Source organism: Thamnophis sirtalis, unplaced genomic scaffold (assembly GCF_051295495.1).
Source record: "Thamnophis sirtalis isolate CommonGarterSnake01/CBP01778 unplaced genomic scaffold, rThaSir2_p1.2 scaffold_9, whole genome shotgun sequence".
In the NCBI taxonomy this organism is placed as follows: domain Eukaryota; kingdom Metazoa; phylum Chordata; class Lepidosauria; order Squamata; family Natricidae; genus Thamnophis; species Thamnophis sirtalis.
The window spans coordinates 4,980,812-5,006,186 of NW_028261389.1; the positions used below are offsets into that span (position 1 = coordinate 4,980,812).

At 43.9% G+C, this 25,375-nt stretch overlaps 1 protein-coding gene across 1 annotated transcript in view; it reads right to left on the reverse strand.

Moving 5' to 3' along the window:
- The window catches only part of MKLN1 (muskelin 1), a 72,589-nt gene that overhangs the window by 42,911 nt on the left and 4,303 nt on the right, over nt 1-25,375 (reverse strand). Inside the window, exons 2-4 of the mRNA XM_087722684.1 lie at nt 14,474-14,543; nt 8,008-8,150; nt 6,054-6,142 (exon numbers count right to left, since the gene is read on the reverse strand). Of these exons, the coding sequence (XP_087578810.1) occupies nt 6,054-6,142; nt 8,008-8,150; nt 14,474-14,543 (302 nt within the window). The remainder of the gene's footprint in view (nt 1-6,053; nt 6,143-8,007; nt 8,151-14,473; nt 14,544-25,375) is intronic.

Consider the following 25,375-nt stretch of genomic DNA (forward strand, 5'->3'; position numbering starts at 1 on the left):
GGCTGTAAAAGCACTGTAGATAAGTCTTAAGTGCTATTGCTGCTAAGATCAAGGAAAGAAGAGAACAATCTGCAACACCCTGATTTCCTGAGCAAATTAAAACAGAGCACTTTCGAACGACAAGGACCAGCTTTGCCAGAAATTTTAAATGTCTTCCATTAGAGCGAAGCTTGCTATTTCGAAAGTGTCCGTGTGTGTGTGTGTGTGTGTGTGTGTGTGTGTGTGTGTGTGTGAGTCGGACTTTGGCATCAAAACGCCAAGTTCCTCGCCCCGGGTGCATGAAACAGAAATGAAACAGAAATGAAACCTAATGACTGCCAAGAGCGTTTCAAATCGTGCCACCGCTTATGCAGCTGTGCTTCTCATGCAGGAGAAATCTGAAATAATGGGAGTCATCGTCACGCCCGTTCGGGAAGAGTCCCAACTCCGTTCGTTAACGCAAAGCGTGTGCGAAGGCAATACAGACAATGATTTTTCTAGAGAAGCGAGGGCCTTCCTCGGCACCATCCCTTCGAGAACGCTGCGAATGAAGCATTGTGGTGGGAAGGGGACGCCGGGGAAGGCTGAATCTGGCCAGGTTCCCAGTTTGGAACTGGGGCAGTGATAACCACCAGAAAACTGAAGCGTCTGATCGATTGGTGTCTGCTTGAAGGTTAGCAATAAAGAGCGGAGCTCAAGTGTTAGGGAAATTTTATCTTCGGGCAGCCTCTCATTCTGGCTGGAGGTTAAGGCTTTAGGAGTGGACTTGCTAGTATATGAGGGGCTTTCCGTTTCTTTCCCCAATAAAGGTGGTCTCCCAATCTGATATCTTCTTCTTCTTGTTGTTGTAAAGTGGGACTAGGACTAGAATTCACCGTCTCCCGGTTTCTAGCCTGGTGTCTTAACAAACGGATAAAAGTCTATTAAACATTTTCTACTAACTTGTAACAGGAGGACTTTTATGTCATAAATATCTTTATTCTGCATGTCAGAGCACCGGAAGGAAAGAAAAGAGGAAGGAAGGAAGGAACGAAAAGAGGAAGGAAAGTAGGAGGGGGAAGAGAGAAGGTAAGAGTAGGAGAGAGGTAAGGGAAGAAAGAAGGGGAAGGAGAGGAGGTAGGAAGGAAGGAAGTAGAGAAGGAAGGGAGAGAGAAAAGAAAAGAAAGAGAAAATAAGGTGGTGTCATAACAGACACTTGGGATGGTAAATAATACAACCCAAACTGTACTCTATAATCTCTTAAATGGAATAACAATAGTATAAGATTGGCAAAGAAAAAGAATAACCATGTGAATGTTTACCTGGAATTGTATGTATATATAGCACATTATAGATAAACAATATTTGGTTATAAATAGCTAATTATAGAAAGGGAAAACACTAACTGCAAAGAAACCGATTCGGAACTGCTGTATGATATATGATGGAACTTCTTGTTCCTATGTTGTCTTAAGTCATGTGTTTGTTCTTGTTGATGTGTTTATGTGTGTAAAATAAAAACTAAAAAAAAAAAAAAGAAAAGAGGAAGGAAAAGGGGAAGGGAGGGAGGGAAGAAGGAAAAGAGGAAGGAAGGGAGAGAGGGAGGAAGAAACTAAAAGAAGAAGGAGGGAAAAGAGGAAGGAAGGAATGAATGAAAAGAGGAAGGAAAAGGGAAAGGGAGGGCGGGAGGGAAGAAGGAAAAAAGGAGGGAAGGGAGAGAGGGAGGAAGAAATGAAAAGAGGAAGGGAGGAAGGAGAGAAAAGAGGAAGGAAGAAAGGAAAAGAGGAAGGAAAAGGGGAAGGGAGGGAGGGAGGGAAGAAGGAAAAGAGGAGGGAAGGGAGAGAGGGAGGAAGAAATGAAAAGTGGAAGGGTGGAAGGAAGAAAGGAAAAGAGGAAGGAAGGAAAAGGAATGGAGGAACGGAGGGGCGAAGGAATGGAGTGGCGAAGAAGGGAGGAAAGAACAAGGAAGGAGAAAGGGAATGAGAAGAGGAAGGAGGAATTCACATCAACACTCCCATTATTTTGAGAAGCTCCTGCTCCTGCTGAACATGTGGCTTTCCATTCTCAACAGACCCCTTCAACCTATCCAGAGGGAAGAATCAGGAGGAGGAAGGCATCAACATTCAAAAACACAAAACAGAAGCAGCGGGCGAGGAGCCCAACAGCCGTGATACAGCCCAAGGCGGGGGTGAGTGGGATTCCAAAACCTGTCCCGCCAACGGCCTTAACCCCAAACAGATGCAACTCAGATATATTAGCTTTAATGGACAGGACCACCCAACCATCAGGGCTCAAAGGAAAATCAGACACCTGCGCTTCACTCAAACAAATCCAAGTTGGCCCATAGATAGCTGCCTAGGGTTGCATCATCACAACATTTCCAACACAGAGATTCACTGCCCCTTTCCCTTTAAGACGCCCGGGAAGGGAAGGGGGGCGCAAATTCAATTCCTTGAGATGGTTGTGCAACTGGAGTTGTCTACCAATGTTTTATCCTTAACACATTCATCTTGTTATACTCTAAACCAAGGGTCGGCAACCTTAAACACTCAAAGAGCCACAAAGGTCCTAACCGGAAGCCCCCCCCCCCTCCCGTTCAATTCTGGAGCCGACCGGAAGTCCGGTTCCCCCACCATAGAGTCTCCTCCTAGCAAGGCGTCCTTTTTCCTCTACCTGTCCTAACCGAAAGCCCTATCAATTGTGGAGCCGACCGGTGACAGGGAGCCGCAGCAGAGGGATGAAAAGAGCCACATGTGGCTCCAGAGCCGCATGTTGCCAACCCCTACTCTAAACCAGGGGTCCCCAACCTATTTGCCACCATTGACCATATTCAATGGTGGGTTTCGGCTCCCGTTGCAACCGGTATGCACTGTGTGCACACACATGCGCACCTACTTGCAATGCTCCAGCTGCTCGACAGAGCACCGTAGGCTGCGCGTGCGTGCGCAGATGGCCCATTTCCTTCAAATACAGGTAAGGGACGAGAGCGGGTGGGCCCTCCAAAGCATCGTTCCGGTATGTTGCTGCTGCTTCCGGCAGGCACGCGCATCCCGGGACGTACCGCCTGAAACGCACCACCGACTGGATTCGTGGAAGACAATGTTTTCAGGGATTTGGCGGGTTTGGGTTTATTTGAGGAAGAGTGTGCAACCTGGATCGTGCACATATGGAGTTTTGCACACCCGTCGTTCACCTCCAGCTGCAAAGACCTGGTTGCTAACAGGCTGCAGGCAGGTAAAGGATGGGAGGGGTGGGGGGTTGGAGACCCCTGCTCTAAAGATCTTGCACATTTACTGCAAATTAGGGTCATTATTTGGAAACAAAGGGAATAATAGTTCTTCAGGTGTTGTATATAATTAAATGGATGCTCCCCGTTTCTGCTGAAGGTGGCATACCAGAAATCCTGCCCCAAACTGAAAATGACAATAAAATCAACACAATTAAAACCAACGAACTGTTCAAACCTTGGTGGAAGAGATGCGATTTTAGCATTTTCCTAAAAGCCAGCTCCAAAGAGCCTCGTTCCTATCTTAAACACCCGGCTTTCTACTGATTTTAAGTATCCAGGCAGTTTCTTAAATACGATAAAATATTTATTTTCACCTTTTTTTTTTCAATTTTCGGGGGCTATTTAGAGTGTTTCCTTTTTATTTTCAAACTGTTTGAGTGTAAAAATAGTTCGATTTTTTTTTTAAAAAAAAAAACACTTTCTAAACAGTCCCTGAAAATAGAAAACGGGGGAATAAATTTTTTAAGTTCTATATACAAATGATAGAAGACCTCCAGTGGGAAAATAGAGGTTTCACAGTTGAATGGACAGAATAACATTCTCCTATAATGGGATCCCATGAATCTTTGGGTAAAAGTGTCATATAATGCAATAGCAGAGTTGGAAGGGACCTTGGAGGTCTTCTAGTCCAACCCCCTGCCTAGGCAGGAAACCCTATACCGTTTCAGACAAATGGCTATCCAACATCTTCTTAAAGACTTCCAGTGTTGGGGCATTCACAACTTCTGGAGGCAAATTCTGTTCCACTGATTGATTGTTCTCACTGTCAGGAAATTTCTCCTCAGTTCTAAGTTGCTTCTCTCCTTGATTAGTTCCCACCCATTGCTTCTTGTTCTACACTCAGGTGTCTTGGAGAATAGCTTGACTCCCTCTTCTTTGGGGCAACCCCTGAGATATTGGAAGACTGCTATCATGCCTCCCCTGGACCTTCTTTTCATTAAACTAGACATACTCAGTTCCTGCAACCGTTCTTCATGTGTATTAGTCTCCAGTTCCCTAATCATCCTTGTTGCTCTTCTCTGCACTCTTTCTAGAGTCTCCACATCTTTTCTACATCGTGGCGACCAAAACTGAATGCCGGATTCCAAGTGTGGCCTTACCAAGGCATTATAAAGTGGTATTAACACTTGGTCATAGCTCTTCCTTGTGTATGAAAGCAGCCTTATGCAACCGAGGATCATGTTGGGTAGAACCAGAAATTCATGCCAACATGGCAGTTTTTATTACATCCCATCTAGAGGATAAAGACTGAGAAAGAATGTCCCAGAGGCTTAAATTTACATTATGAATTTATTTGATGTTTATCCCACCCTTATTACTTTATAAGTATCTCAAGACAGAGAACGTATCTAATCCTTCTTTCTCATCCTCTTTTCCCCAAAACAATTCTGTGTGGTGTCTGTGTGTGTGTGTGTGTGTGTGTGTGTGTGTGTGTGTGTGTGTGTGTGTGTTTGTTTGTTCCAGCATAACTCTGGAATACCTCGAGCAATTTCAACCAAACCTGGTACACAGATGACTTACTCTCTGGAGAAAAATACTGTGGGGGTAAGACACCCCTAAAACCCCTCGAGTGTGTGTGTGTGTGTTCTGTTAAGATACAGCCTGTTGTGCCTTAAAATGGCTTCTACTGTACTGCCGTAAAATGGCTTCTATTGTATAGTGCAGTGGAATCGCCATGGTAACACCTTCACAGTACTCCACAAGGGAGGGCTCACTCTGATAAGGGGGAAAATCCAACATTAGAAATTACGTTTGGTCCAGACATTTCCCCCCTATAACGCCGGGTTATCGGCTAGTAAACAATAAGAGGTGGGTTGGGCTGACAATGGTTGACTGGCCCAAAATCGCCCAGCCAGCTTTGACGTCTTAAGATAGGACTAGAACTTACCGTCTCTTGGTGGTTGGCCCAAAGATGCCCAGAAGACATCTGTACCTAAGATGGGACTACAACTCATGGTCCCCTGGGGATTGGCCGGAAGTCATTCATCTAGCTTTCATGTCTAAAATGGGACTAGAACTCACTGTCTCCTGGTGATTGGCCCAAAGTCACCCATGCCTAAAATGGGACTAGAACTCACCATCTCCTGCTTTTTACTAGTTCCTCAAGGGATATGAGGCCATGTGGCGCCCAGGAAGCATCTGAGCCTTGGACCAGTGGGGAGGAGACAAGGGAGAGTGAGCCGGAGGCCAGTAGTGAGTTGTTCCTGGATGCACGCCATCAAAGAGCTACTAGGCATCAGGAACAATTACGCAATTACAGGTGATGATTGCACTCAGCTGATGGTCATTAGGCTCCTCTCCAGACTATAAAAAGCTACTTGTGCACACGGCCCTCTTTGCAGAAGTCAACGCAGGATTGAATGTCGGAGGACATTGCTGTGAGCTTGGCAGGCTGGATTGCTGCCAAGCCTTATCTGTGTTTATTGCTGCCCGAGTTTGTCTGAGTTGCTGCCAAGGTCCTTATCTGTTTGTTCTGCTTGGCTTTCAGCCACGGAGGTCTTGGCGTCTTGCTATTAAAGTACATTCCAGTTAAGCTTGTCTCGGCATTCGTTACTGGACGGAGGAGGGGGTCAGAACACATGACCAATAACAAACTAAGTCCGACCACCTTTGATTTCCATCAGCGCCAAAATAGCGCTAACATTCGTTGAAAATATTCCTGTACATCGGCATAAGTAGCAATCAATCAGGTTCATGCGTAGACCTGATCTTTCACGACTGATACCGAGGTTGAGAAACGGTGAGCAAGAATCAGAAATGGAAACACTTTTTTTTAAAAAAAGCAAGAAAACAATGACAGATTTACCTATTTTAATAAATCGACAAGGGAACATCTGCTCATCGATTTTGTGCTTCAAAGTAAACGTTTCTTTGTTATAGTCATTCTTTAAGCCACTGTAAAGGAAAGGAAAACATGAAAAAGGTTATTCAAGGTGGCCTAGAATCTGAAGTGAATTAGTAGATGGGTTTTATATACGATAAGCTGGCAGCTTTAAAAAGGCCATTAAGAGCCAGAAGGCCGTCACCAATAATCCTGACTAGGCAAATTTCTTTTCTGAACATCATTTCTCCTACATTTTATTGAAAATGTCAGGTTTGAACCACTTGGAGAGTCAATATATCACAAATCAATCTGGATACTTAAAAGGTTTAATTTGAAAATCGACTGATTCGTTTGGAAACATTTTTCAATCTCGAAAATAATTCTACGGTACAGAACCTAAAGGTAATAGAGAAGTAACAGAGCAATAAAGGTGATCAGGGGACTGGAGGCTAAAACATATAAAGAATGGTTGCAGGAACTGGGTAGGTCTAGTTTGATGAAAAGAAGGACCAGGGGGAGACATGATAGCAGTCTTCCCATATCTCAGGGGCTGCCACAAAGAAGAGGGAGTCAAGCTATTCTCCAAGGCACCTGAGGGTAGAACAAGAAGCAATGGGTGGGAACTAATCAAGGAGAGAAGCAACTTAGAACTAAGGTGAAACTTCCTGACAGCGAGAACAATTAATCAGTGGAACAACTTGCCTCCAGAAGTTGTGAATGTTCCAACACTGGAAGCTTTTAAAAAGATATTGGATATCCATTTCTCTGGAGTGGTGTACAGTTTCCTGCCTAAGCAGGGGGTTGGACTAGAAGACCTCTGAGGTCCCTTCCAACTCTGCTATCCTATCCCTCTATTTCAGTTCTCTTATGCAAAATCCCATCATCAACCTTGGGATGTTCACAAATTATCTAAAATATTTTCAGGGGAGGCTTATTTTTTGGGGGGGAGGGCTTATTTTAGCGCATGCGCTCAAAAGCCCACTTGGGGTTATTATCTGGGGGGGTCTTATTTTCAGGGATACAGGGTATTCCTTCAAATTACAACCACAAGAGAGCTCAACATTTCTGCTGCTAAACGAGACGGTTGTAAAGTGACATTTGCCTCATTTTAGCATCTTTCTTGCCACAGCGAAGGGGGTCACTGCAGTTGTCAAGTTAGCAACGTGGTTTCTGGTTTCCCCGTTGACTTTGCCTGTCAGGAGGTTACCAAAAGGTGATCACATGACCCATAGCTGTCGTAAATACCTGGCAGGTGCCAAGCGTTTAAATTTTGATTGTGGGGATGCTGCAACGTAAGTAAGCGGAAACTGGTCATAAGTCACTTTTTTTCAGTGCTGGTGTTACGTCAAACAGTAACTAAATGATTGATTACCTGTATGGGTCCACCAAGGTCATGTAAAGGAAAAAAATAAGAAAAGAGAACTTAACCATTCAGAAAGGGGCAAAGGAATTGTCAGGGATCCTAGTAACACCCCAACGAAAGAAGACTCCGAGGCTTGGGTTTCCTCAAACTTCCATTTTATTACAGATGTCCTATTGGCACATCTGGGGAAACCCGAATCTGAAAGCTTCCGGGTTTTCCCCACCCGAAGAAAATTTCAAAGCCCTGCCCAGCACCCACTTATCACATAGCCCAATCAAAACACCATCCCCACTGGAGACGCCTCCCAGTCACGCCTCTCCAGGTGCAGGGCAAAACGTCCTTGACTCTCAAGAGAAAAGAATGTGATTATGACTCTATATCTCCCATACTCCATACAATTCCCACCCTCCCAGTTTCCCACGGCACTAAATGTGGCAGCCAAAAAAGATCCAATGCCCAAGATGGCTTCCAGGCCTGATAGAAATGTTTTTTTTTCTCCCCTTAAAATATTAACTTTCAGCTTTCTTAGTCTTGTTCTGATAGGCATCAACAGAATGGAAACAACCATCCTACCTGGATAAAAGATCAGTCATGTTTTCTTCATTCATTCCGCCAAAGACTTTGAATTTTTTTAAATTACAGACGTGAGTCTTTTCGTATTTCCCAAACATGATGCTCTGAACTACGGACGGTCTTTCGAGTTTCAAGATCAAATACTAGAAGAGGAAAGATAAGAAAACAGGTGTGTGTTTGTGTGTGTGTATATATATATGGGTCTTTGTTCTGACACCACCACCCCTCCGTACGGTGAGTCACGCCGACACAAGATTACTGCGAGACAATTTATTCACAGTAAATTAACACACCGACAAGACTTTGGTAGCAACCCAGACTTCCACAGATAAGAAATACACACAAGAGCTTCTCCAGCTTTAGTATAAGGGTTGTGTCCTGCAAAAAGCCTCCTCCCAAAGTCTCTTCTTATATACTCTCTTGGGAGGAGCCTAATCACAACCACCTGGCCCCAATTATCTTCTATAGCTCCATAGGTGCTGTCGGCGCTTATCTGCCCGTCTTTGCCTGGCGTCCGGGACCACCTCCCTTAGCTCCTCCCCACTGCTCCAGGGCCTGACGTCAGGGACCAACTCCCTTTGGCTTTCACCGCTGCTCCATGCCTCAGGCGCCTCCTGGTGGCCAACCGGCCTCTCTGGTCCCTGCTCGGAGTCTGAACCCCATCCAGGGTCCTCCACATCTTCCAGAGCCGACTCATAGGGCCCCTCGCTATCGGAATCTGTTTGCAGCTCCAACGGCTCCTGGTGGGCCACAACAGGTCTTGATCTTACCTTTGTCAGATTATCAATCTACAAACACTAAACTGGCATCAGGTCCTTCTTGGCCTCTCATGAAGATGTGATGTATAGATATATTTTCAAAAAATGTGTCACACATCACACTTTAGGCAAAATTCTCGTTAGGCTGATGCAGCTTTGGTTTTAATATATACTTCTTTTCATTAAGTTGGATGGCTTGTTTAGATAGATAGATAGATAGATAGATAGATAGATAGATAGATAGATAGATAGATAGATAGATAGATAGATAGATAGATAGATAGATAGATAGATAGATAGATAGATGATAGATAGATAGATAGATAAGATAGATAAGATAGATAGATAGATAGATAGATAAGATAGATAGATAGATAAGATAGATAGATAGATAGATAGATGATAGATAGATAGATAGATAGATGATAGATAGATAGATAGATAGATAGATAGATAGATAGATAGATAGATAGATAGATAGATAGATAGATAAGATAGATAAGATAGATAGATAGATAGATAGATAGATAGATAAGATAGATAGATAGATAGATAGATAGATAAGATAGATAAGATAGATAGATAGATAGATAGATAGATAAGATAGATAAGATAGATAAGATAGATAGATAGATAGATAGATAGATGATAGGTAGGTAGGTAGGTAGGTAGGTAGGTAGGTAGGTAGGTAGGTAGGTAGGTAGGTAGATAGATAGATAGATAGATAGATAGATAGATAGATAGATAGATAGATAGATAGATGATAGGTAGGTAGGTAGGTAGGTAGGTAGGTAGGTAGGTAGATAGATAGATAGATAGATAGATAGATAGATAGATAGATAGATAGATAGAGATTAGATAGAGAGATTAGATAGATAGATAGATAGATAGATAGATAGGTAGGTAGGTAGGTAGGTAGGTAGGTAGGTAGGTAGGTAGGTAGGTAGGTAGGTAGGTAGGTAGGTAGATAGATAGATTAGATAGATAGATAGATGATAGAGAGAGAGATTAGATTAGATAGATAGATAGATAGATAGATAGATAGATAGATAGATAGATAGATAGATAGATAGATAGATAGATAGATAGATAGATAGATAGATAGAGATGATAGATAGATAGACAGACAGACAGATAATAGATAGATAGATAGATAGATAGATAGATAGATAGATAGATAGATAGATAGATAGATAGATAGATGATAAATAGGCAGACAGACAGACAGATAATAAATAGATAGATAGATAGATAGATAGATAGATAGATAGATAGATAGATAGATAGAGAGATTCTCCCAACCTTTATATTATTGTAACATTATAATGTATGTGTTTTAAATTTTGTGTATGCTGTACTGTGGATGAAGATTGATCTCTCTATTATACAGACTTTCACAAACAGAAACACACACACATATAAACACACACAAATATATATACATATTCGTATAAAAATATACATACACAAATATTAATACTAATAATACAAAGTGAGAGAAGGAAGAGGAGAAAGATTGGGGAAGGTGGAAAGATGGAAGACAAAAGAGAAGGAAGGGCAGGAAGAAGGAAGTAGAAGGGAGAAGGAAGAAAAAATAAAGGGAAATGAACATAAAGAGAGAGGAGGAAGAGGATTACGAGGAGAAGGAGAAGGAGGTGAAGAGGGAGAGGGGGAGGAAAAGGAGAAAAAGAAGAGGAGGAGGAGGTGGGGTGGGAGAGGAGGAGAAGGAGAGGAGGAGGAGGAGGTGGGGGAGGGAGAGGAGGACGAGAAGAAGAAGCGGAAGAAGAAGAAGGGAAGAAGAAGAAGGAGAAAATGACTAACGTACAATTCTTTGACTTGGGCTAATGCTTGAATGTAAACCTATGGCGAATTAAAAATCCGTGAGGTGAAATTTTCTTCCACTTAAAACATTCAGCACTCTTTACAAAACTTCCTTCAGTGAGGCGCTGATTCCTTCTGGTTTTATTGTGATTTATTGCATAGGTTTGATGCTGTATTTCATTAACTGAGCATGTAATTGTTTAATGTGGGGTTGCAAATTAATGTGGGCCGGCTTCCTGGCTTGACAGGGGCAGGAATATGATAATACAATAAAGAATCGAAGTACTATAAAATAAAAGTCCGAATAAAGACTCAAAATAAATTGTAAGAGGAAATAATGGGGCAAGATTCATATTTTAATATAGAAGATTCTTAAAATGAATATAAATTGAAATCAGAGGTGTTCCGTTTAAGGCTACTGGATAAGGAACTTGGGGGGGGGGGGGTTCCAACTTTTAAAAAATGAAAATTACGCCCCGACAGTGCCATTAAACACACACACACACACAAAATTCCTGGCTCTGGAGATTGAGAGTTGCAATCCATCTAGAAAATGTGATCTATATTTCTTGAGCTCTGGACTGAAAGGGGGGGGGGGGATGCTTAATGCTCTACTCCTAAGACAATGTCAATACCTCATTATCACACTTCTAACTATTGCATGGACCCCGTTCTGCCAAGAGGAACTATTAAAAGGCCATCTGGTAAAGGCATGGAGGAAGCGCAGAACACGATGACTTCGCCGGTTATTTTTAGCTGAATTTTCAAGTTAGCAGAGGCATTTTTCTCCCCTCCATCCTTCACCTCTGCCAACAATCTAGAAGCGCCGGAATGTGAGATTCCAGATGGCAAAAGAAAAGGAAAAAGGCACAAGACATTTCCCTCTAAGGAATCCATCACTTAAAATTGCTCTCCAACTGAAAAAAAAATGCTATTATTTCCTGTATTATTCATTTATTATTGGTTCATTTATTATTTACTAGTTGGATAACCATGCTTCGCTACGAAACCTTGTGATCGGGCCAGCCCCCAGGCTGGAACGAGTCACGCGCTGGCCACGCCCATATAAGGCAACTGGCAGTTGGGACAGAGTTCCTTTCAGATGAGGAGGGGGAGTAGAACGTCTAACTCCTTAGCATCGACACATGTTAATATACTGTATAAAAATATTGTTGATCTGATGGTCATTTTGACAAATCCCTTTTTAGCAAGTCCCTAGAAGCCAAGAGGAACATCTCTGCCAAATTTCAAGTTTATAGGCTTTACAGTTCCAGAGATTTTGTACTAGTTGAGCATTATTTGGCTTTTATATAGATAGATTATTCATTTATTGTATGTTGATAGGATTCACCGACAAAAAGGCGAATGACAAAACTGTGCCCGACTAAACCGCGGTGACAAAAGCGCGAGTTCTAAAGCGTTCCGACGAATGAGCGCTGAATCGTGCCGACAAAGCGCGGCGACAGAAGTGTGCTGTAAAACTAAACCTAACCCTAAATGTAACGCTAACCCTAAACCTAACCCTAAACTTAACCCTAAACCTAACCCTAACCCTAACCCTAACCTTAACTTAAATCGGCTTTCTGTCGCCGCACTGTTGTAAAGCGCCCTTCTGTCGCCGCGCTGTTGTTGCCGCACTGATGTCGCTGTTTTAGCGACGCGGTTTTGTCGGCGCGCTTTTGTCATGCGCGCTTTTGTCGGGTCACGTGTTGATAGTCCTCGACTTAGGACCACAATCGAGCCCAAAATTTCCATTGCTAAGTGAGACACCTAAGTGAGTTTTGACCCAATTGTCCACCTTTCTGGCCACAGTTGTTAAGTGAATCACTGTGGTTGCTAATCCGTTAAGTGAATCTGGCTTTCCCATCAACCATTAGAAAATTACAGATGATCACATGATCATGGGACACAGCAATAGTCATAAACACATGTCCAAATTTTGATCACGACCATGGGGGAGAGAATGGTGTGACCATTGTTAAGTTTGAAAAATGGTTGTAAGTCCCTTTTTCTACTACAGTTGCCGCTTTGAACGGTCACTAAACAAACTGCGGACTACTAGGACTGGGCCAGTTGTGATCTTCTTTCCTGCTGGTGCAGCTGGAGGGAAGGGGTCTTCTTTTGAGTGCCAGCCAGGGGTCTTCTTTGAGCCTTTATTTCAAAGGGCAATTTACCACAACTTGTCAGAGTATGAATATTCATAGACTGGAATAGACGTGGTAACAGGTCAGCCAATGAGGGCTGTTTGGAAACTGAAGCTGCATTTGCTATGTGAGCAACTATGAGACAGCAAGGAGCCTGGGTGTGGCTTATATTCTGTACTAAAGCTCTGAGTCTGTTTTGAGCTCAAAACTAGTCTGCTGCTCTGAACTGAAGCTGAAACTGTTGTCTCTCTGCCTGTGTTTTGCTTGTATTTACTACCACATTGGAAAATCTGTTTTTGGTATGGTATATTTACTTCATGTGTTATATTATATATAAAGAGAAGTTAATGAATCCTGCTGAATCAGTTACCCGTGTGTGCTTTCTGGATGTGATTGCTGCAAGAAACTCTGACGCATCTCTGTTTTAAATCATGAATGGGAGGCTTTTGAATAATAGAAGAAACTAAATGAAGCATAAATGAATATCAAAGTCCAGATATATTCTACCTGTTCAAATAACTCCATTTGGCAGGAATGTAGGAACGATCTATTCTATTCTATTCTATTCCATTCGATAGATAGATAGATAGATAGATAGATAGATAGATAGATAGATAGATAGATAGATAGATAGATAGATAGATAGATAGATAGATAGACAGACAGAGTGAGTGAGTGAGAGAGAAAGTGAGAGAGCGAAAAGGAATAGGAATATAATAGAAGATACAGCCTGTTGTGCCTTAAAATGGCTTCTACTGTACAACGCTATAGAGTTGCCATGGTAATGGCTTCACAATACTCCACAAGGGGACTCCCTCTGGTAAGGGGAAAAATCCAACATTAGAAATTGCGGCAAAGTTCATGGAAGGAGGGTTGGGATAAATAAATTCTCAGGCAGTGCCAGGTTATCAGCTAATTTGGGTTAAAAGAGGAGGAAGAATCACTAAAAGCCATACTGTTTTGTTTGTTGTTGTTGAGTTTGCTACTAACCGTCCAACCAAAGAAAAAACCGGGGGCGTGAATGTGAAAAGCATCCTGTAGGTCTTATTAAGGAGGCACGAAGCGGCACTGAGAGGGACCTTCAATTACTCCGATCTCTCTCAAGAAAGCAGCTGGCTGAGAAAAGTCCTTCCAGGAAATGCCTGACCTGCCTTATTCTCTTTCTCCTTTAGCGATTGAAGAAATCATAACCGAAACAGAAAACTTCCGCGATTTGATGCCAACCAATAGGGAAGTCTTAATTAAAGAAATGGAAATGGCAGGAAGAATTTGGGGGAGGAGATAAAAGATGACTTCTAGTTCCTCCTTAGGATTGAAAGCCAGCTGGGTGACTTTGGGTCAATCCCCAGGAGATGGTGAGTTCTAGTTCCTCCTTAGGCTGGGTGACTTTGGGATAATCCCCAGGAGATGATGAGTTCTAGTTCTCCCTTAGGCATGAAAGCCAGCTGGGTGACTTTGGGTCAATCCCCAGGAGATGGTGAGTTCTAGTTCCTCCTTAAGCTGGGTGACTTTGGGTCAATCCCCAGGAGATGGTGAGTTCTAGTTCCTCCTTAGGCATGAAAGCCGGCTGGGTGACTTTGGGTCAATTCCTGGGAGATGGTGAGTTCTAGTTCCTCCTTAGGAGGAATTGTTAATTTGTATAAATAGGTCATACAATATACTGTAAGATTTATTCGGATTCATCAAAATGACTTTCTGTTGGCTCTGATTAGAATCCAACAAAGAGGTGCCATTAAAACTTACCTGTGGGGGGTAGTTGCTTTCTGAAGACCACCGTGAAGATTGATCGTTGGGCTTGTCTACTAAAATATTCCTTGAAACATAGAGAGAAAGAGAGAGAGAGACAGATGTAAATATTAAAAAGTTAACAGTATGTAATGGTTTTCAAAAATCCCATTTCAGCAAAGCACAGCAGATTGCCTCTTCACATCCGTCTGATGCTTTCTTTAACAGGAATAATTAAATAAGCTAGAAAATATCCAGTTTTAGGTCCAAGTCAGGATTCAAACCCTGATCAACAGAGAGTCCTCAACTTACAACCATTCCTCTAGTGACCAAAATGACAACTGCACTCAAAAATGTGACTCATGACCATTTTTCTACCCGGACGACTGAATAGACATTTCCAACAAATGCTGGTGATTTGCAAAGTTTTTTTTCTTCCAATTATGATAACTGTTACCCCATTTCCCTGAAATTAAGACCTCCCCGGATAATAAGCCCAATCGGGCTTTTGAGCGCATGCGCTCAAATACGCCCTCCCCGAAAATATTGCAACACAGCAGCAGCCGTGAGGTGACCACGCTCGCCGCCTCCTGCACCTCAAAAATAAGAAGACTTCCCCGAAAATAAGGCCAAGCGGTTATTTCAGGAGTCAAAAGAAAATTAAGACACTGTCTTATTTTCGGGAAAACACAGTATTTTTACAAGACGATTTATGGATGTTTTCAATCAGAGTAGATGCTAGTGCAAATGTTACCCACAACCCACAGCAGAGGTAGTATTCAGCCGGTTCGGACCGTTCTGGCGAACCAGTAGCAGAAATTTTGAGTAGTTTGGAGAACCAGCAAATGCCACCTCTGGTTGGCCCCGCCCTCCCGCCCCTGCCCTTCCTTGTCCTAGAGCCGAGATGGCGCAATGGTTAGGGTGCAGGCCACTTCAGCTGACTGTTATCTGCAGTTCAGCGGTTCTAATCTCACCGGCTCAAGGTTGACTCAGCCTTCCATCCTTCCAAGGTGGGTGAAATGAGGACCCAGACTGTGGGGGCGATATGCTGACTCTGTAAACCGCTTAGAGAGGGCTGAAAGCCCTATGAAGCGGTATATAAGTCTAACTGCTAAATGCAGCACTGCAGGCTACTTCAGCTGACTGCAGTTCTGCAGTTCGGCTGTTCAAATCTCACCAGCTCAGGATTGACTCAGCCTTCCATCCTTCCGAGGTGGGTAAAATGAGGACCCGGATTGTTGTTGGGGGCAATATGCTGACTCTGTAAACCGCTTAGAGAGGGCTGAAAGCCCTATAAAGTGGTATATAAGTCTAACTGCTATTGCTATTGCTATTGCCCTATATTCCCTTGTTTTTTTAGCTCAGTTGATTTGCACAGCAAAGCAGATTTCCGCAGCTCAGCTGAGCCCTCAAAGACGGAGGACGGTCTTTGAGAGCTGCACATGCGCACAAAATGTGTATTAGGCGTGCGCGCACGCAAATCACGATCTCATAGAACCGGTAAGAAAAGAGCTAGAATCCCACTGCTGATCCCCAGGTCATCTAGTGAATTTTGTTAAAGCTATTATTAGATGATTAGCAAAGGAATGTTTTTGCTAGCATTTTTGCGCCACGGATCCCTTCCTTGAGAAGCAAGAAACTTCTCAAGCTGCAAGAAGGGGAAATACAGACTTTCCTTTTTCTCTTCAAATCCATCGATGGCTTTGGGAAAGTTACCATCTTCCCGCTTCATCTTTCTTAACCAAGTTTTATCAAGCGTGCAATGCGCTGCGCCCGCAAAATGTACCAAAAAAAAAAATGATTCAAGAACAACACACTGCAATTCCCGCTCTTGAATAGGGCTTAGAAAACGGCAAAAGAAATGCGCTTTTTCTCTATTTCGGAAAACACAGCTGAGGGGGGTGGGGGGGGGAGGAAACAAACCAGGGCTGCATTTTTTTTTCTTACAACATAAAATGCTTGGAAACGAGACAAGCAACTGAATGGCCCCCGAGGAGAAAGGAACAAATCTCGTCCTTTGAAAGCCTTGAATGGCAGTGATCAGACGTAATCAATGGGAATAATTCCGCCGTTAGAATCCTCCCCGCACAAAAGACCAAAGGAATAAAAAGCTTTCCGACAACAGGGGCGTATTTCAGAGTGTCCCATTTTCGCAACGCCTTCATCCCAGGTGCTGGTTTCCTTTTCAGTTTTACGGGGATGAGGTTTTGTGTAAATCAGCATTAATATTAAAAAGGTCGCTGCCCTTCCAGATGTGGCTGAACCGCCAACGGGCAGCAGATCCCGCTAGCCTGGGATCCCGAGAGTCGACACCCTGAGAAACTGTGAGGAACGATGCGCTCCGAAACCTGGTATAGAAAGGGCCACCTGGAACAGCTGCATCGTCTTCAGGGACAAGAAAAAGAACCACTTGGGGGTAACGGTGGAGGTGCTGGCCTAGAAACCAGGAGTCTGTGAGTTCTAGTGCCACTTTAGGAATGAAAGCAGGTTGGGTGCCTTTAGACCAATCACCAGGAGTCTGTGAGTTCTAGTGCTACCTTAGGAATAAAAGCAGGCTGGTCAACTTTGGGCCAATGACTAGGAGACTGAGAGTTCTAGTCCTCCTTACGACTGAAAGGTAATTAAGTAACTTGGGGTCAATCACCAGGAGATGGTGAGTTCTAGTCTTCCTTAGGTCTGAAAGGTGACTAGGTGACTTTGGGTCAATCACCAGGAGTCTGTGAGTTCTAGTGCCACCTTAGGAATAAAAGCAGGCTGGTCAACTTTGGGCCAATCACCAGGAGACTGAGAGTTCTAGTCCTCTTTACGACTGAAAGGTAATTAAGTAACTTGGGGTCAATCACCAGGAGATGGTGAGTTCTAGTCTTCCTTAGGTCTGAAAGGTGACTAGGTGACTTTGGGTCAATCACCAGGAGTCTGTGAGTTCTAGTGCCACCTTAGGAATGAAAGCAGGCTGGGTGACCTGGGTCAAACATCAGGAGACGATGAGTTCTAGTCCTCCTTAGGACTGAAAGGTGACTGACTTGGGGTCAATCACCAGGAGACAGTGAGTTCTACCTCTCCTTAGATCTGAAAGGTGACTAGGTGACTTTGGGTCAATCACCAGGAGATGGTGAGTTCTAGTCCTCCTTAGGCCTGAAAGGTCATTAAGTAATTTGGGGTGAATCACCAGGAATCTGTGAGTTCTAGTGCCACCTTAGAAATGAAAGCAGGCCAATCACCAGGAGACTGAGAGTGCTAGTCCTCCTTAGGCCTGAAAGGTGACTAAGAGACTTTGAGTCAATCACCAGGAGACTATAAGTTCTAGTCCTGCCTAGGCATGAAAGACACCTGGGTGACTTTGGGCCAATCACCAGGAGGCAGTGAGTTCTAGTCCCATTTTAGGCCTGAAAGGCGACTAGGTGACTTTGGCCCAATCATCATTTAGATAAGGGTTAACAAAATTCAAGAGAGTTTGGATTTAATTCACTTGTGGCTACGTAAGGATTCTACACTGATCCCTCTTTTAGCTCCACCCACAGTATCTCCCAATCTTTCTCCTACACACATTGTAAATACAGGTAGAGCTCGACTTACAACATTTATTTAGTGACTGTTCAAAGTTACAACACTACTTGAAAAAGTGACAGTAGCACTTTTCACCCTTACAACCGTTGCAGCATCCCTGTGGTCATATGGTCAAAATTCAGATGCTAGGCAACTGACTCATATTTATGACGGTAGCAGCGTATCGAGGTCGCATGATCCCATTTTGTGACCTTCGGACAAGAAAAGTCAACAAGGAAGCCAGGTTCACTTAACAACCCCGTTACTAACTTAACAGCTCCAGTCATTCGCTTAACAACTGTGGCAAGAAAGGTCGTAAACGTGGGGCAAAAGTCACTTAACAACTGTCTCGCTTAGCAACACGATATTTTGGGCCGAATTGTGGTCGTACGTCAAGGGACTGACTACCTGTACTTAAAACAGAGCAGATGGAGAGACAGACAGACAGAAAGAGATAAGAGAAAGACAGAGAAAAAGACAAGAAAAAGACAGAGATACAGAGACAGACAGACAGAGACAAACAAGAGAAAGAGAGAGAGAGAGAGAGAAACAGACAGAGAGACAAGAGGAAGACAGAGAGACAGAAACAGACAAAGAGAGTGACAGAGAGAGAGACAAAGAGAGAGACAGACAGACACACAGACAGACAGACAAGAGAAAGATAGAGAAAAAGATAAAAGACAGAGAGAGACAGACAAACAAGAGACAGAGAGAGAAACAGACAGACAAGAGAAAGACAGAGACAAGAGAAAGACAGAGACAAACAAGAGACAGAGACACAGAGAAAGACAGACAGACAGACAAGAGAAAGACAGAGAAAAAGACAAGAGAAAGACAGATAGACAGACAGAGACAAACAAGACAAAGAGAGAGAGAAACAGACAGAGACAAGAGGAAGACAGACAGAAACAGACAGTGAGTGACAGAGAGAGAGACAGAGAGAGAGAGAGAGACAAGAGAAAGACAGAGAAAAAGACAAAAGACAGATAGAGACAGAGACAGACAGACAAGAGAAAGACAGAGAAAAAGATAAGAGAAAGACAGAGAGAGACAGAGACAGACAAACAAGAGACAGACAGAGAGACAAGAGAAAGACAGAGACACGAGAAAGGCAGAGAGACAGAGACAGACAGAGTAAGTGAGTGAGAGACAAAGAGAGACAGAGAGACAAGAGAAAGAGAGACAGAGACAGACAGAGACAGAGTGAGTGAGAGAGAGAGAGAGAGAGAGAGAGGGGGAGACTTTCAGAGTCCTTGTAAAAACATTAGCAAAGACAATATTGTATGCAAATCCTGTGCAATTTGTTGGTGGTTTAACTTTCACTTGTTCATCCAATCACTTCAAGATGATTAAATGGAGCCCTCGTAGCTTCTGAAGCATGCCTTGTTCTAGGAAAACAATCTCTCTTATGCCAGCTGCAACCGCTCGGCCAAGAAGCATTGAGAGTTTCTGCTCCCCCTCTCCCCCCCCCCCGCATTATTTCTGGTTACAGGTACTCCTATTACCCTCTTTCAACTAGTACAAATAACCTTTCTGAATAGCAAGGTCTCAAGAACATCCTGAAGAGGGTTGGGAGAGTCTCTTTGTCTCTTTAGATGTTCTCTTTTCTCTCTGCTCTGTTCTTTCTGCGGGAGGGACCCTGCTTCCCTCCAGCATCTCCTCCCTGGCTCGGTGTTCTATTGATAAGGGTTAGTAGAACATTATCGATTATTTTGGTTCTGTGTTTACAAGGGGCATCGCAAAGGGCAATGAAATGATGTTTTTGGAAAAAGTGCTGGGGGGGGGAGGGAGGAAACGGCTCCAAATACAGAGAATTTATAGCAGTGTTTTTCAACCACTGTGCCGCAGCACACTAGTGTGCCGTGACATAGTGTAAGGTGTGCCGTGGGAAAAACACTTTATATATGGTCAATATAGGCACAGAGTTAAATTTTTTTAACATTTTCTAATGGTGGTGTGCCTCGTGATTTTTTTCATGAAAAAAGTGTGCCTTTGCACAAAAAAGGTTGAAAAACACTGATTTATAGGACCATTGCAAAACTCCAACAACAACAAAAAAAAGCCTCATTAGATGGACTTCGCTAGACAAGAATACCACTCAAATCCCCAACTGGAGAATTAACAGAGTAACAGAATTGGAAGGGACCTGGTAGGCCATCTAGCCCAACCCCAGCCCAAGCAGGAGACTCCACACCCATGATGGTGACACCTGAGTCCCGCTGGGAATAGGGCGGCATATAAATAAAACGAAACCTGAAAAACGAAACCTATGGCACATGTGGCCAAAGTGGCACGCAGAGCCACGTCGCCTGGCACGTGCGGCCTTGCCTGTTTGTCTTCTGGGTTTCTGCTGCGCATACGTGCGGGATTAGCTGTCCTTCGTGCGCACGGCGGTGCCAAAAACCAGCACGCGCATGGGCCACCCGATTGCCAGGTGCACGGGCACGCCAGAACCTGGAAGTTTGGCTTTTCTGGAATGTGATTCCTTCACGTGTCCAGCAGTGCCGGAAACCGGCCTTGCGCAGGCGTGCCCAGCCAGCTGATCATCGAGCTCTCGTGCACTCTAGAACCTGGAAGTTCGGCTTTCCCTGTGGTTACGTCGTGATCGAAATTCAGACGCTCAGCAACTGAAAGGCATTCATGATAGTTGCCCTGTCCTTGGGGTGGGAGGGGTCACGATTCCCCCTTTTGCGACCTTCTGACAAGCAAAGTCAATGGGGAAGCCAGATTCCCTTAACCACCCGGTTGCTACCGTATTTTTCAGAGTATAAGACGCACCTTTTTCCCTGCAAAAAAGAGGCTGAAAACCTGGGTGCGTCTTATACCCTGAGTACAGCATTTTTTGGTCTCCCCAAACCACACCCCCTTTCATCAAAATGGCCATGCACAGCCTTTAGGAGGCTTCCAGAGTGCTCCTGGGGGCTGGGGAGGGCAGAAATGAGCAAAAAATGGGCTGTTTTTTTCCTCATTTTGGTGGGGCCCTAGCCCCTAGGAGCACTCACTTCGTCACTTATAAAGCCCTTCATGGTATTGGACCTGGGTACTTGAGAGACCGCCTGCTGCCAATTACCTCCAATAGACCGATCAGATCCCACAGATTAGGCCTCCTCCGAATTCCATCCGCCAGCCAATGCCGACTGGTGACTACCCGGAGGAGAGCCTTCTCTGTGGCTGCTCCGACCCTCTGGAACGAACTCCCCGTGGAGATTCAAACCCTCACCACCCTCCAGGCCTTCCGCACAGCCCTTAAAACCTGGCTGTTCCGACAGGCCTGGGGCTAAAGAGCTGTTGCCCCCGTCTCGAATGGTATGACTGTTGTGTGTTTTAAATTATGCATTGTTATGTGTCGTTTTTTTTTTAATTTTTTGTCTGTATCCCCCTTCCCTGGTTTGAGTTGTGAGCCGCCCTGAGTCCCCTTCAGGGAAAAGGGCAGCATATAAATGCAATAAATTCCAATTCCAATTCACTCTACAAGCCCCCTAAAGGCTACGCATGCCCTTTGCTTGACCAAAATGGGCCTGTTTTGGGGAGGTCTGCAGAGTGCAAAAACTTTTTTTTCAATTTGCCGCTTCAAAATTTTGTTGCGTCTTATACTCCAAAAAAATGTGGTAATTTTAAAACTGCAGGGATTCACTTCGCAACTGCGGCGAGAGAGAGGTCGTAAAACGGGGCAAAACTCGTTTCGCAACGGGAATTTGGAGCGCCGTTGTAATCGTGGGCCGAGGATCACCTGTGCAATCTTTTTCTACCGATAGGTTAAAAAAAAAAAGTAGGATAAAGTTCAACGCTTCCTTTCAACCTCAGACTGAATCGCGGCACATCCATTCCCGTTGTCCCAAAGGTAAACACAAAGCGAGCAAACAGTCGCAGCAGCTCCGTGTTCAAGTCCAAGTTCATTTCAGAGTCCACCGCCGAAAGGGAAATTAATGTCACAAGAGCCTCGTCCCGCTAATATTTGTTCTTCCTTTCTCGCTTTCATACACCGAGACAGGCACTCATGCGCAAAGCGGGGTGAGGCTCGTCGTCTCTAATCCCAAATTCAAAATATGACTGTATTAATTCGAATGGTGGTTCCGAAACGGGAATTCATGCACCAGGAATGCATGCACCATGCATGCATCAAAAACTGCAAAAGCAGCTCCTCGGTGTGCCCGCGCAAGAGCGCCAGGAACCAAAAGAGCAGTTCTCCGGCGCGCAGGCGCACACTAGGAAGCTGACCTTCCCATTTCCAGCATGGACATGTGCAGTGGTTATCTGCTCTTCCAGTTTCTGGCACACATGTGCAAGCGAAGACTAGCTGGACAGCATGTGCATGCGCACCGGGGGAGCTGATCTTCCAGTTTCCAGTGCTCCTGCGCACACAAAGACCAGCTGGCCGGCGGACATGTGCGTGGCGGAACCTGGAAGAGCAACGGGAGACAGCTAGCGTGCCGGAAGCGATGGCTCTGCGTGCCACTTCTGGCCCATGCGCCATAGAAAACTTTGATAAGAAAAGTACGTATTTAATATTACATGTCTTAAAAGCGGGGAGGATTCTCTTCGCACAATATTGGAAAAAATGAAGAAACACCTCGAGGTGAAGAGACAATTAAGAAGATATGAGATTGTGCAGAAATGGAGGGACTTATACTGAAAATCAAGCAGAATATTATCAAACATGGAATCTATTTTACCAGTGGTTGAGAAAAAAAGAGCGGAGAGTAAGAAGGGAATCTGTATTGCTAAGCTAATTAAATACCCAGATAAAACAATGTTTATTAAGCACTAAGAAATGTAATTAATAGAAAATTAATAAAAAAATTTTTAAAAAAGAATAGATTCAGAAATACAGTCCTCGACGTACGACCTCAATTGAGCCAGACATTTCTATCGCTAAGTGAGACATTTGTGAAGTGAGTTTTGCACCGTTTTACTACCTTTCCTGCCACCGTTGTTAAGGGGATCAGAGGACTTGTTAAGTTAGCGACCGGTTGTTAAGTGAATCTGGCTCCCTCGTTGACTTTGCTTGTCAGAAGGTCGCAAAAGGGGATCGCGTGACCCCGGGACTCTGCAACCATCATAAACATGAGCCAGTTGCCCCGCGCCTGAATTTTGATCACGTGACTATGGAGAAGCTGCAACGGTTATAAGTTTGAAAAGCGGTCACTTTTCAGTGTAACTTCAAACGGTCACTAAATGAACTGTTTTACATCGAGAGCTACCTGTACTTGCTCGAAGTCCTTTCCTATTGACCGAGACCGAGAATAAATCCAGAAATATTTCTGCAGAAAACTAATCTAGACCCTTCAACTCACGCACTCAAATGACCTCATGGCTTGCACACATTGAAATGTGTGCGTGATTTACTGCCATATTGTGATTCACTTGTTTTCCACTGAATGAACCTCCCCATCATAGTAAACGTATGTGTGCCAAGCCCAGCTCTTAAATGACTCACTCTCCCAAATGCTCAAACAGGTACTACGGTCAAAGGCTCGAGTTTCCGGATAGTAATTCAGTTCCCACTTGGAAGGTAATGTTTTCGACTTCCGAGCTGTGTGCCACATAAGCCCGTGATGGCGAATCAATGGCACGCGGGCCCGAAGTGGTATGCGGAGCCATGTCACCTGGCGTGCGTGGCATCGCCCCTTCCTCTTCCGGGTTTCTGGCGCACATGTCTGCACAAAGATCAGCTGGTCTTTGCGCATGTGGCAGTGCCGGAAACCAGAAGAGCTGGTCTTCTGTTTTCCAGTGTGGGCATGTGCAGCAGCCGTGGTAATAACCGGAAGACTGGCTGGCTGGTGCACATGGCAGAAGCCGGAAGTTCATTTTCCGGTGCGCACATGCCCCCTTGGCAGCTCTTCTTCCTGGTCCAGACAAGCTCATGTGCGATGTGGTCCTTTTTCGGCACTCGGTGCCGCATCCATGCGCCCTCCCTTTTCGGCACTTGAAAAGGTTGGTCATCCCTGACACAAGCTGTTCTGAATCTCTCCAGGTTAGATAGGAACAGCCCCCCATCAATACTGTTGTGGATTCTTGGTCTTCTAACAGTTTAAGACCTCCCTACTTATCGCCTTTATAATTTTTTTAAATTTTTCTTTTTATTAACAAACATGTAAAATACACACACACAAAACTTAGACGTACACCACATTTACACAATACAATACAAACGGGCTTCCTGTTCTTTCTAATAGCAATTATCAATCGATACCATTCATCCTGTATTATTTCCCCTTCTATTGTATTTCATTTGGATTTCACCATTCTTAACCCTCTTATTTTACTCATAATTATTATTTTTGAGTTTTGTTATATTCCTTCATTGATTCTTGTTTCTTTCCTCCATCCACCTATACCATTTATCCCATATCTGGTAGAATTCCGATTCTTCTTTTCCCTGGATTTCTTTAGTTAGTTTGTCCATTTCAGCACAATCCATAACCTTTCTTATTATTTCATCTTCGCTTGGAGTTAATTTGTTTTTCCATTTCTGGGCAAAGGCAATCCTTGCTGCCGTAATTATATGTAATATTAAATACTGGATTTCTTTTTTGTATTTCGCAGACATTATTCCTAATAAAAAAAACTTCAGGTTTCCATTCTATTTTAACCCCCGTTATTGCCTCCAGCCAATTTTTGATCTTTTTCCAAAACTTTTTAGCCTCCTCACAGGTCCACCATAAATGGTAATCTGTTCAGTGTATTGATTCGCATTTCCAACATTTTGGGGAAGTATTTGTTAAGATTTTAGCTAACCTTGTTGGTGCCAGGTGCCATCTGTAAAACATTTTGTACTGGTTTTCCTTGTATGCAACCAATAATGTCATTTTTAAGTTTGTTCCCCAAAATTTTTCCCATTTGTCTAATTCAATATTATAGCCAAAGTTCTGCACCCATTTTATCATTTGTTCTTTCACAATTTCCTCTTCCATAATTTTAAACTTTTATAAATTTTACAACCAGATTGCAAGGGCCCAGTGAGAGGTCAGATGAGGATCCCCAAACCCTTAAGTAGCCTCACTTTGCGATGAATTTTGCAGCTGCTAAGATTGTGGACTGAGAAGGGACAAAAACAGCCAGGGAAAATGATGGCAGTCTGGGAAACGGGCCCCTTGTCAGCCAACAGACGTGCTGATTTACCACCAACTTATCAGGTACTTAAGAGCCGAGGACTTGGCAGCACAAGGAAACAACAGCCATCAACAAACCAATCAACCAATAGGAAGGCAACACGTAAGTACAACACATAGAATAGTCGAAAGCACATGTTCAGCTAGAGAGAAGTACCCCGAGGATGGGCTCCAGGTGTGAAAATGCCACTCTATGATGCCCTGGCAAGACCATACGTGGAATACTGTATCCAATCTTGGTTGCCAAAATTTGGTAGTAAAA